Here is a 13139-nt window from a genome sequence, read left to right as displayed (position 1 = left end):
ATCCCCCCACCCCTCACCCCCCACCCCTCATCCCCCATCCCTCACCCCGCACCCCTCACCCCCCAGCCCTTCATCCCAACCCTCCATCCCCATCCCTCAACCCCCCCCCCATCCCCCCACTCCATCCCAGCCCTTCATCCCTTCCCTTTCTGCACCGCCCCACCCCTCCATCCTCCCCCCCAGGTGCCCCCACTGATGCAGAGGCTGAGCAAACACTGCGTTGCCCTACAAGGGGACAGGGCTGGAAGAGGCACCGTCACCGTCCCTGTCCTGTGGGTTCCCAGTGGCACCAGCCAGTGGGAGCTGGAGACTGGAGACCCTCAGTGCCAGCCCCAGCGTAGCCCCACTCTTACCCCTCCTCTGTAGGGGGCTGTAGTGAAGCAGGAGCCCCCCCCCAACATCAGCACCCATGGCCTCTGGCTGCTGCACTGCAGCTTCAGAGGGTGACAGTGACTCCCAGCACCTCTCCCTGGGCCACCTGCGGTGTCCCCTGTGCTGGACGGCCACGTGGACATTGATCCCAAACCCCCTCAGCTGTTTGCCCACCGACGGGCACACGTATGCCCGTGTCAGTGCCATGTCACCACAGTGACAGCCACCAACTCCGCTTGGCTCAGGCCACTGGGGTTCAAAGATCACCCCGAGATGTGCCACGAGATGCAGCTGCATAGCGGGGCCGAGCCAGCGTGGCCAGTGTGGCACCTGGTGCCATCGCCTGATTGCCACTCGGAGCTGCCCTTGCATGGGGACGGGGACAGGCAGGGAGGAAAGGCAGGACAGGCAGCTGGCACTGAGCAGGGACCGAGCGGGGGCTGGGTACAAGCGGGGTGGGTGGCTCCTGGCATGGCGCGGGGGCACAGCAGCTCCGGGAACTCCCTGGTTTCGGGAGCGCTGAGCTGGTGTCACCGTTGACTCACGGTTTCCGGCCCCTCGTACGTCTGCAGCGGGTTCCCCCGGCGCTGCCACGCGTCACAGCCCTGCGCCCCCGTCACGCTGGACACTTGGGGATGCCACTTGCTGGGGTCAGGGGCCTGTGCAAGCCTTCAGGCTGTCCAAATTTGTTCAGTGACACAAAATACTGTGAAACAAGAGGGGAACGAGGTGTGGGCAACACCACTCGTCCGGACAGTTGGGCAGAGACCTGCCTCAGGCTCCTCGTTCCACTGTGCCGTGCTGGCTCGTGTGCGTCTGGTGTGTGACACCCTGGTGTGAGCTGGAAGCCCCCAGGAGAACAGAGCCTTGTGTTGGGGACGGGCTTGTGCCTACATCTGTTGGCACACTCGTGTAATGAATTGGACGGGCTCTGCTCTCCCTGAGCATCAGAGCTCAGGCGATTGAGATGAGCATCGTGACCCTGCGCTGCAGTGAGCAGCATGAACACTTTAAGGGGTCTCGGTTTCGGGGTCTGTTCTGCCTCCTGTGCTGGGTGGTTGAGAGGTGTGTGGCCGTTCAGCATGGCTGTGGCCAGCTCGCTGCTGGCTCTGGGTGCTGGCGTGGAGCAGAGGGCCCTGGACACCTTCTCCCTGGGGATGACCATGTCCCCAGGCAGCAGCAGCGTGGCTGCTGAGGACATCCACCTGGGTTTGTGTCCCTGCCTGAGCCCAGTCCTCCCCAAAGCAGAGATTTGGATACCCGAAGCGCTCTGCTCCCCAACACACGTAACCAGGGATCTGCAGAGGAGACGTGTTGGAGTCAACACCTTCCAGGCTCGATGTAGGGTCCCTGCTCTGTGCCTCAGTTTCCCTTTCCACAGAGAAGGCCTCATGCACAGGAGCAGAGGGGTCTCCCTTGGTGGCACTTGCCTGCCCGGGGGGAGGGGACACAGGACCCCCTGCAGACAGCAGAATCTCATCCTCAGGTCCCCGTTGTGCTTGCCCCCAGCGCTATTGCTCTGCTCCCTTTGTCCCAGGGGCTCCCCAGCTCCTGATGCTTTTGGCATTCCTGTCCTTGAGTAAAGCGCTGAGAAGCTGCCTCCTGGGCAAACACGGCTTTAGGAGAACAATGAGCCGCCCTTTGTGCTGGAGATTGTGCAGAAAGACCACAGATAGGGATAGCCCTGCCTTACATATGAAGTAGGAGAAGTAGAAAGGCCAGGATTTCCCCGGATTAGGAGGATTTTCTCCCCCAAATCTGGTATTGCACAATTTCCGGTGGGGGATTTTAGACCTTCCTCCCAAACAGATGCTCTGGGGGATCCTCAGACCAATAAATGAGCCATCAACGGCTGATCCCAGTGGGGATGTCAGTGCAGCAGCTCCCGCCAGGCTTGGGGACTCCCAGGACCCCACGGTGGTTGGGTCTAGGCCATTCACAGGGTCACCCTTGGCACCAGGACCAACTCAGTGTGATGGTTTTGTGGGCAAGACCAGAGCTCAAACACCCCGCTGATGGCAATGCTACACCATCCCAGCCTCGCCCTCCCTGAGCTGGGGACACCATCGGGCTCTGGGAGTGACTCTTCAGGGGCTGGGACCCAAATGCTGGCCCCGGGGACATGGTGCAGCCCTGGGGACAGGGATAGGGATGGGAGCTGCTCCAGCAGATGATGGCTCTGCCATCCTGCCTGCCACCCACGTCTTCCTGCTGATGTGGAGCTGGCACAGTCCAGAGCAGGAACTGAGCAAGCGTGAGCGCACCCGAAACCAGACAGCCCTGCCAGGCTGGGCCGGCCGGGACAGGGAGGACGGGCTTGGGGACATACGGCAGCGAGCCCATCCCGGAGTTGTTGGGGGGCTGTGGGCTGCAGGCCAGCCTCAGTGGGGCTCCCCAGCTTAGGGAGAACGCTTGCCCGCACGCTGCAGAGCTTCTCCAGGGCTCAGGGTATCTGCTGGCATCAAGCATTGAAAAAATGGGTCTGGAGGGGTGAGGAGGCAGCAGGGCTGGAGCAAATGGTGCATTTTCCTTCCTCTTCTCTGGACTTCACTGCCTGCTAAATGCAGAGCGGGTGGCTGCACCCCCAGGGCGCTGGGCCTGCTGTGACCCCAGGGCTGTGAGTGCTGTCTCTGTGGGGCTGGGCAGTATTTTGTGGTGCTCCCGTACCCCATGGGGACTCGGGCAGGCGTTTCACAAGGGCCCAGCCAGCCCGTGTGGCCACTGCCCAACATCTTCACGGGGACAAAGGGGACGCATTGCATGGCAGCACGTGGCAGCTGCCCTGTGCTGCCCAAACCTCTCCAGCGTGGGACCCTGGGGAGTGTGTTACGAGGCTGAGGGGGACGAGACGGGGCTGGGGTGTGTTGGCACAGGGGCTCACAACCTCCGCTGTCCTTGGGGACCTGGGACCTCTGCGGGGACAACGGAGTGACTCTGCTGCTGCAATGGGATGGGGACAGCCAGAGGCAGAGCTCAGGGCGCCCCCGGGGACACCCGTCAGGCTCGGGGTGGCTGTCCACCATGGGGAGGCGCTTTGGGGTTGAAGCTTCAAAGTCCAGCCCTGCTGTCAATGGGGATCCAAAGGGCACGGGGGGCCCCCGGGAGCTGCCTTGCATCATGTGCCGGAGCCGCGCCAGCCGCCGGCCGAGCCACGGCAGCTCCGCCGAGCTGTGCCAGCGCCGGGGGCACGTGCTTGGTGATGGCTGCGGCACCGTGCCAGTGCCCTGCGACTGCGGGGCGCGGCAAGGTGTGGGCCTGACCCGTGGGTGGCCCCCCCCAGCCCTGTCCACCTGCGGTGCCACAGCTCCCCGGGGCACTCACCACCCACCCAGCCCTGTTTGCTCAGTGTGGGCGCTGGCAGTGAGAGGCTCTCGGGTCCTGTTTGCCGAGTGCCTGGAGAGGCCGGGATGAAAGGGCTGCGCGGCCCCTCCAGCCCTCTCCAGCGGTGCTTTTGCACCTTCAAAGCATCCAGATCCCCTTGAAGCCAGGACAAGCTCCTGCCTCACCCTGGGAAAAGCCAGAGACATCCCTGAGGCCAGCAGGGAGAGGAAGGAGACGTGGCCGAGAGCTACAGGTTGTAGCAGCCTTTGCTCCTGTGCCCGGGGATGTTGGTGTTGGGGCAGTGCCAGCCCTGTCCCCAGTCCTGACCCTCCGTCCCTGCCGACCCCAACGGCACTGGGGCGGGACGAACCTCTGCAGCCTTTAATGTTGGCAGGGCAATTTGTTTCCTAAAAAGAAAGAGAGGACTTCCCCGTGCTTCCCAAGGAGGGTGGAGGGCTGGGAGCAGCCCTAGGGTGGGAGAAGCCTGGCTGGGGACACCCTGGGGACAAGCCCAGGCCTCCCAACCTGGCTGGGGACCAGGGCCAAGGCTGGGACTGGAGCACAAAGGGAACATCAGCCCCGGCTCCCCGGGACTTTAGGGGGGTCCCAGAGCTCCTGCCTCAGCCCCGCAGGCATGCGGGTGGGATCGGGATGCTCAGGGCTGCTCTGGACGGGCCATGAGGGCATGTAGGGTGCTGCAGCCGTTGCAGGGACCCCACAGCACCCTCATGGCTGGGAAAGTGCAGCCCCGTGCCCAGCACCCTCCCGCTGCGCTGACCCAGGGGCTGGCAAAGCTTTGCAAGCTCAGCTGCAGCTCCTGCCAGCAAGGAAAGGTCTGAGGTGGCCCTGGGGCATCCCACATGCTCGGGGACCCTGGGGACAGGCAGGTGCCACTGCCAGCCCAGCTCCTCCGCCCCCCTCCTGCCCTCTCCCAGCTTGGCAATGGGGAAACTGAGGCACGGAGCTGTGGACAGCGGCAGCACCGGCCTCCCTCGGCGCTCCCCGCCGGGCCCCGGGGGTGCCCCGGGGGGTGTGTGGGGGTGTGGGGGTGTCCCCCCCGTCCCCGCGGCCCCACGGGCCGTCGGTCCCTCACGGGTCCCGGTGCTGACCGAGCCCAGCAGGTGGCGCCCAGCGCCCGCCCGTGGCGGCGACCGGAGCCCGGGGCCCGGGGCGGGGGACCGGGGGGGTGGGGGGGGGCGGTGCTGGACAGCGCTGGGCAGCGCTGGGATGTGCTGGTTCCTGCAGGGCTGGGCTGGGTTGGGCTTTGCTGAGGTGTACTGGGCTGTGCTGGTCCATGCAGGATTATGCTGGGCTCTGCTGGGAAAAGCTGGACTGTGCTGGGCTGCACTGGGCTGTACTGGGCTGGGCTTTGCTGAGGTGTATTGGATTCTGCTGGTCCATGCTGGACTACACTGGGCTGTACTGGGCTGTGATCTACTGAGGTGTACTGGGCTATGCTGGTCCATGCTGGTCCGTGATGGGCTGTACTGGGCTGTGATCTACTGAGGTGTACTGGGCTGTGCTGGTCCATGCAGAATCATGCTGGGCTGTGCCGGGAAAAGCTGGGCTGTACTGGGCTGTGCTGGTCTGGGCTTTGCTGAGGTGTACTGGGCTGTACTGAAGTGTACTGGGCTGTGCTGGTCCATGCAGGCTCATGCTGGGCTGTGCTGGGAAAAGCTGGTCTGTGCTGGGCTGCACTGGGCTGCACTGGGCTGGGCTTAGCTGTGCTGGTCCATGAAGGACCATACAGGGCCATGCAGGGCTCTGCTGGGGCTGGGCTGCACTGGGCTGTACTGGGCTATGCTGGTCACTGGACTGGGGCTGATTGCTCCCTGCAGGGCCAGTGCTGCCCCAGCCACCCGCCCCCCCAGCTCCCAGTGCCCCCAGCCGGGGCAGATCCTGTGGACCTGACCGCACTGGGTGGCAAAAGGAGGGTGCTGGGGCTGAAGGGGGCTAACGCACGCTGCTGGGGGGCACCTGCTGGTCCCGTGGGCTTTGTAACAGCAGGTGTGTGTGTGACGATGCCACGGTCGAGGCAAAAGCCTCACTGTGTTTTCACAACATTTATTGCCCATCCTGGAGGGCCCTCGGCAGTGGAGAGATCCCACCGCGCTCGCGCGGGTCCCCAAGGACACAGCGTGTCTCTCCGGACCCCCAGGCTGGATGTGCCGGGGCCAACGCTGGGGCAAAGCTGAGTTTGGGCAGCAAGGATGGGGCAAAGTGCTGTTGGTGGGAGCTGCGTGTGCGGGAAGGGCTCTGCTGCCCCCAGTCCATCCCTGGCTTCCCTCCGGCCCGTTGCTCCTGGCTTTGCTCCCGGCCTCTCTGGACGGTGGTTTCGGAGGGGTGAAGCTCTCAGCTGGGCCTGCGAGGGCTTCGGTGGCTGTGGGGGCACCCCCGTGGGAGCACCCTGGGCAGGATGCAGATGCTAAGTGACCCCACTGCTGTCTGGGGCTGGAGCTGCTGTGCTGCCCGTGTCTGCAGGGAACAGCCACGCAGCAGCGACGGGCGGCTGCGGCGGAGGGTGGTGGCTATGCCCCAGTGTGGGCTTGGGAGCCCAGGGGGAAGTGGGGGGACACCCAGGCAGGGGGGGTGGGTGGGAAAGGGCACCCGGGGGTGGTCTGTGGCAGTGGGTGACGCCTCTCTGTGACATGTCCCCATTTCCCCAGATTGCCATTGCGCTCAGCCGAATGTCCCCAGGCTGGTGGCACAGGGTGGCCCCAGCCAACATCTTCTTTGGAAGAGTCCCTCCTTAGCGCTTGTGGGGGGGCCCCCTCAAACCCCGGCCTTTCGGACGGGCTGAGGATGGCATCAGGAGCTGGTGGGACACTCTGGGGGCAGCGCACGGGGGGTGGCTGGTTAATAGCCCCGTGAGCATCCCCGTTAGCAAGACCGGGGAACCCGGGGCGGGGGGGGGGGGGCGGGCCACGGCATCCTTCACACCGTGTCCCCCCGGGGGGGCGGTGAACAGGGTATATCCCCGCCCTCTATGCAAATCTCATCCCGGCGATTGGCGGCCGGGCGGGGCCGGGCGCTTCAGACAGGCTATAAGAGCGGGGGGGGAAACAATGCACCCGCCGTCCCGGCTCGGTGGCTGGTGCCGCCGCGACCCTCATCGCCGGGCGAGGTGGGTCCACCGGGGGTTCCCCCGCCTTCATCTATGGGGCTGGGGGTGCCCCTTCCCTGAGCGGGGCTGTGGCTCGTGCTGGGGGGGGGGGGGGAGTGTGTGTGCCCCCTTTTCTTTCTGCAGCTCCCCCCCATCCATGCTGAGATGGAGTTTGACTCGTACCAACACTACTTCTACGACCATGACGCCCAGGAGGATTTCCACCGCTCCACGGCTCCCAGCGAGGACATCTGGAAGAAGTTCGAGCTGGTCCCCACGCCCCCCCTCTCCCCCCTGGGCCCCCCCGGGCCGGAGGAGCGCTCCGGCTGGCTCTCCCGCTATTGCCTGGCCGGGGAAGAGCCGGAATATCTCATCGGGACGGGGCAGATCTTCGGGAACCTGAGCGCCTTCATCCTCAAGGATTGCATGTGGAGCGGGTTTTCAGCCCGGGAGAGGCTGGAGAAGGCGATGACAGAGAAACTTTCCACGGGCACGCAGAGGGCCACCCCCCACAAACCCTCCTTCGCGCAGGATTTGGGGTTCAGCAGCTCGGTGAGCGAGTGCGTGGATCCCGCCGCCGTCTTCCTTTGCCCGCTGGCCGAGAGCAAGATCCCCGCATCCTCGGGATCCGAGGGCCAAAGCGATTCTGGTAAGGGATCCATCCAGCTGCGGGCTGCCCCGGCCCGGCCACCCTCCAGCCTTGCGTGGAGGACACGCGTGTCCACACATGTGCGTGTCGGGAGCCTCCCGGCGCCTTTGTTGCGGCTCCAAGCGAGCCCCAGTCCCGGCCCCACGAACAAAGCGGGCTCGGCTGCTCCCCTCCCGCGGGGCTTCTGCTCGGGAAACCCCTGCCCCTCACAGGAGGGGGCGTGGGAGTCCCCCCCGCCCGCTGCGTGGGGCTCTGGTGGCCCCTTTCGCTCGCCACGGCCCCACGGGAGCCTCGCGGGCAGATTGGTGAGGGACAACTTTGCCCCTCACCGTGGAAAGTTTGCTTTTTTTTTTTTTTTGAGCGTTGCAGCGTGTTCTGCCGCCGGCTCGTAACCTCGGCTACTTCCCTTGCCCCCGCCCCCCCCTCATTCACAGGGCCCACTCGAGTTTTCTTTGGGAAAAAGGCAAAATATTCCCTGGGGCCGGCGGGTTGCGGAGCTGCGGCCCCGTGTGTGTGTCCCCCCCCGCGGCGGTGGCTCAGTGGGATGAGCAGGAACATCCCGCATCGCCGTGGCGCGTCCCAGCCCACCCCCGGGGCACGTCTGCTTGTCCCGCGTGGGCGAGGGGGTGTGTTTATACAGAGGGGGGGTCGGGCTGAGAAGCGGATGCCTCTTAAACCTTCCAGCCAAGGGCAATGCGGAGCCAACCCCCCCCCCCCCCATCTCAGGCCATATCACCTATTTTCAGTCCCTATTATTTACACACACACACACCCCGCGGTCTCCCCAAACCCACCCGCGGAGGCTGTTTCCCTCGCTCCCACGGAAGCCGGACTGACTCGGTTGCCCGTGGAAGCGCTGACGCGGCCCCTTGACCCCGTTAATAAAACTGCCGGTGGCAACGACCTGCGCCGGTGAGTCACGGCGCGGGACGGGACTTAATGCCATTAGGAGCCCGGGGACGGTAAGCGGGTCGCGGGCGTTAAGAGGCTTAATCCAAATTGGGGGGTTGGGGGGTGGTTGGAGGGGTGGGGGGGGGTCGTGGGGGTCCCGGGGTCGGTCCCGATCCGGATCCGGCCGCGCCACGTGGGCGCCGAACAAAAAGCAACAGATTGCAAACAATGAGAGGGCCGGAGCTGATGGACAGGGGCGGGGGCCAATGGGGTGGTAAGGCGGCCGGCCGGCACCGCCAGGCAGCCAATGGGAGGAGGGGGCTCGGGGGGGCGGGGCCCCGCGGTCCGACTTTTATTAATGAGCCGTTGTGGGGGGTGTGTGTGTGGGGGGGTGTGTATACACGTGGCTGAGACCGGTCGGGTTGTGACACTGATGAGCGATGCCGTCGGCCTGTGTAGGGGCAGCGGGTGCCCCTCCCAGTAGCTCCAGTAGCAGCGTGGCTTCGGCTTGCTGGGCAGGACCCCCCCAGAGCCTGAGGGGGGGGCCGGGGTGTGGGTTGGGGACCACAAGCAGGAGTGTGCCCTGGAGGCTGCTCCTGCGGCCACCGCTGGCCCTGTTGCAGGAGGGGTGGGGGCCAGGCCTCTGTCCAAGATGCTGGTGGGGGTTTGGGCATCTTGGGGGACCTTTAGTGAGCAGCTCTATTTTCCCTCAAAGTCTAAGAAAAAAGGTGGAAGCGCTTCCCTAAAGTGAGAGTGATCACAGGCATCTCTGGAGCCAGGTCACCACCCTGTCCCCAGGGGCCAGCTTCATCCCATTGGGCTTTGCTGCGTGGGGACAAGCTGCAGTGACAACAGGCAGGGTGCTTTGGGTCCAGTTGTGCTTTATTTGGGTCTTGCTGTTCACAGCTCTAATAACCTCCCCCCCTCCACTGACTCTTGGGCTTGGGATGCCTTCGAGGTTCACCGAGTCTGCTGGAGGGACCCCTTCAGCTCTCCCTCCCCCCCTGCCCTGCAGGGGACTGTCCCCTCTGTCCCCGGGGAGCCTGGGCTGAATGGGGCTTATCACTTGTGAAAAGTAACAAGTCACCGAAGTGGGAAGCTGGAGCCAAGGGGAACAAAGGGCAGCTCTGCCCCCACATCCCTCATTTACAATTCCAATGGGCCATGAAAGCGCCAGACCAGGATGAACTTTGGAGTTAGGCTGTCCCAGGTCCCTAGCATCCTCCTCCTGTCACCACCCCCCACCCCGGGCAGGTGGGCTCGGGTGTTTCTTGCCTGATGATCCATTATCCTGGACACATGTTGCTCCGGCTGGAGAAGTGAGGCAGAAGTAAAGCCCTATCCCAACTTCAGGGGATTGGGTACATGAATGTGGAGGGAAAGCTCCCTCCCATGCATTAGAAATCACGTAATCCATTCTGGAGGTCGCAGAGTGGCTTTGCAGTGCATGAACAAACTTTTGTGGATGGCAGCAGGGAGATCCTCTGCAGACAATGGGGTGACCAGGGGCTCCCAGCTGATGCTGACTTCTGTTTTTTTTTTTTCTGCGTCTGTTTTGAGCAGAAGGTGAGGAGATTGATGTGGTGACGGTGGAGAAGAGACAATCGCTCAGCCTGAGGAAGCCAGTCACCATCACGCTGCGCGCCGACCCCTTGGACCCCTGTATGAAACGCTTCCACATCTCCGTCCACCAGCAGCAGCACAATTACGCCGCCCGCTCCCCGCCGGATGCCTGTTCCCCGCCGGAGCCACCCCAGCAGGACGAGGATGAGCCACCGAGCGCTGTGGAGCCAGCCCCTGCCATCACGCTGCCTGAGCCCAGCTTGCCGAAAGCCGGCAGCAGCCCCGGCTCTGACAGCGAGGACGTGGCCAAGAGGAAAAACCACAATTACCTGGAGCGCAAGCGGCGCAACGACCTGCGCTCGCGCTTCCTGGCCCTGCGGGACCAGGTGCCCGGGCTCGCCAGCTGCCCCAAGACGCCCAAAGTGGTGATCCTGAGCAAATCCTCTGAGTACCTGCAGTCGCTCATCAGTGCCGAGAGGAGGATGGCGGCCGAGAAGCGGCAGCTGCGACTGCGGCAGACCCAGCTGCTCAAACGGATTGCTCACCTGAAGGGGCACTAGCACCCCATGTGCCCCCCACCCCGGTCCCTATGACCCCTGTCTCCCTCTCAATTTGCACATTTTTTTTTTTTGGTTGTTTGTTGAACTGTTGGCCCTGGGGGCTGGAGCACGTGGCAGTTGTTGTATATGGGCTGGCGGTGGGAATGGGGCCAAAGCAGGGCCCCCCCTTATGGCATCACCTGGCTGGGGCTGGCTGCTTGGCACCGGGTGTTGCAAGATTTCCCCTGTCCCCGCTGTGAAGCTTTCTTAAGTGACCGCTTCAATTTGCGGGCTCAACTCCATTCCCCCTCCCCTGCACCCCTCTCTGCCGTTTGCCACTGACAGCATTACTGGGAGCTGCCCTGGGTGACTATTTTGCCCTAAATATCCCAAGCAGCCATGGTCTGCTCTGGCTCATGGAAGCAGGTGGAGCTGGACACGGAGAGCCCAGTGGGGGGCTCATCTCCGGATTGATCCTCACGGAGGTGGTGACAGCAGGGTGTCTCTCACCAGGGTTAACAGCACCCCGTGGGCAATCCCCTTGCTCGGCTGGACCGTACCTCACTTTTCTTACCACTTCATGCAGTAGCTTGTCTTGGATTTTATGTTCTAGAAACTGCTGCTGTAACTGCGAGTCTTATACTGGAGGCTGTGTTTTTATACTGTATTTTTGTACCACTTTTTGAGAAGTATTGGTAAAGAGTTTGCTTTTTTTATATATATAAAAACTTTTTTTTGGAGGGGGTTCCTGCTGCACTTTAGGGAGATCAGGAAGGGGCTGGCTCCTGCTGGACCCTTGAGCTGAGTCCTCGCAGAGGCCAGTTCCCCCCTTGCAGCTCTCCAAACCACCCGTTTGCAATAACAGGGGTTTTTTTCCCCTTTCCCATCCTTGTGACCCTCTTTCCCACCCTTGTGAGCACCCCCTCACCAGCAGCCACTTAAAATCCCCAGTGAAGCTTTGGGCTTTTCAGGGAGCCTGGCTGGAGGGGGCAGGTTGGGTGCATGGGGGGGCTGTGCTGCCTTTGAGGCTTCCCCCTGCTTGTGCCATCCTGCTGCCCAACCTGTGGTGGGGTATGTGGGTGACAAGAGTCCCCTGTCCCCTCCCCAGGGTGCTGGCAGGGGTGGCCCCACAGGATGGCACCCTTGGGTCCCCGCTGACCTGCTGAGAACCCTTAGAGTTAACACTGTGGTCGGATTTAGCACTTTCTTCATTACCTCACACTTCATAAATAAATAAGTTTGCAACAGCCTGGGTTGGCTTTTTCCATGTAGGCGGCTGTGGGTTTCCATGCATCACGTCATGATGCTCCGGGGGGGGGGGGGGGGGGGGGCTGGCCTGGCTGCTGTGTTTTAGGGTGTCCCAGCCATGAACAGAAATGAATATATTTTGCACCGGGGCTTGGCTGCCTCACTGCCAGCAAGACTGAGCTCTTTGTCTTGACTTTCTCCCAGTGATCGAAACACAAGTGGTCACGGTGGTGGGGCCAGGGAAACGAATCACCTGGATTATTTTTCCTCCTTTTAAGTGGCTTTATTGGTAAGGAGGGGCAGAGAGCCCACGCTGGGCTCAGAGGAGGCTTTGGTGTAACTGTAAACCCCGCTAATGGGGCTCGGGGCGGTCGGTGTGGGGCGATCGCTGCCCTGCGGGTCAGGGACCGGGGCTGTGGTTGGCAGTAACCCTATAGGGAGGGGGGAATGCAATCCGCTCGCTTCGAGGGGCATCGGAGAACTTCATATACCCAGATCTGCCGAGTGGATGAAATTTTATATATATGTGTGTTCTCCCTGCTGTCCCTGAACCCGATGCTTTTGGGTTTCCTTCATACTGGTGGCAAAAGTCTTACTCTAAATGCAGGAGGGACACAGGATCCTGTTACTGCTGAGAAGTCAGAAGAGAGGAGCTGCTGCTGCTGCTGCAGGAGACTCAGTCACCCGGAGGAAGCCAGCCTTAAAAAGCAATGATTCTGCACGGACGCTCTTAAATACCCCTTCCCTTTGGTTCCGGCAATGTCTCACGCTTTCTGCATGTTGCATCACGCTGTGTCAAAGCTTTTTAGAGCTGTATTAAAAGGTGCTCGCAGGAACCACAGCTTAAACATGAAGCAGGGTGACCTAAATCTGACACCTCGCCCATGCGCAGAAAACAAAGCCCAGATATACCAGTCCCTCAGATGTTTATTTTTGTTGTGTGTACACTGACACTTGCAGACTGGTGTCTTTTTTCAGCTCAAGGTGACCCTCCCAGTAGCGTTTTTATTAAGGTGTGCTTTTCATTTTCATGCTGAAGGCACACAGGATGCTTAAAATGTTATTTTTCTTTCTTGGAAATGATGTGCAGATCCTGTGGCCTGAGCTGAGACCATTATCAGTGGAAAATGTAGTCGGTCTCAAATCAAACTGAGGAACAGTTGCAGTTTTGCACATACCCTTGAGTTCTCCTGCTTAAAGCCCACATACATAAATATATATCTGCCTGAAACTTCCCTGGTTACTAAAGCAGATGCCTCCTCTCATATTGCCACGGTAAGGACCAGGAAAGCAGAGTGACAGTGCTGGTTCAGTGCTACAATTTGCAAGTGTTGGCCGTAGCCATCACAATTCAGCATTTGCCAGGCCTGACAGTTATTTTTTTAACACACATTGCCCTGCTCACACCCTGCTCCTTGTGACTCACCCACCCCCTTGCCCCTGCTACCACACC

General features: G+C 61.9%; 1 protein-coding gene across 1 annotated transcript; it reads left to right on the top strand.

Moving 5' to 3' along the window:
- The first annotated feature begins 6782 nt into the window (after positions 1-6782).
- MYCL (MYCL proto-oncogene, bHLH transcription factor) lies at positions 6783-11685 on the top strand. The gene is given in 4 exon segments (XM_074807159.1): positions 6783-7080; positions 7082-7190; positions 7193-7445; positions 9900-11685. Coding segments are annotated over 4 exon segments (1041 nt in total). The 5' UTR covers positions 6783-6961; the 3' UTR covers positions 10460-11685.
- The last annotated feature ends 1454 nt before the right edge of the window (positions 11686-13139 follow it).

Source organism: Strix aluco, chromosome 26 (genome assembly GCF_031877795.1).
Source record: "Strix aluco isolate bStrAlu1 chromosome 26, bStrAlu1.hap1, whole genome shotgun sequence".
Taxonomy (NCBI): Eukaryota; Metazoa; Chordata; class Aves; order Strigiformes; family Strigidae; genus Strix; species Strix aluco.
Note: the sequence above shows the minus strand (reverse complement) of the source record. Positions and strands in the feature narration are given on the sequence as shown.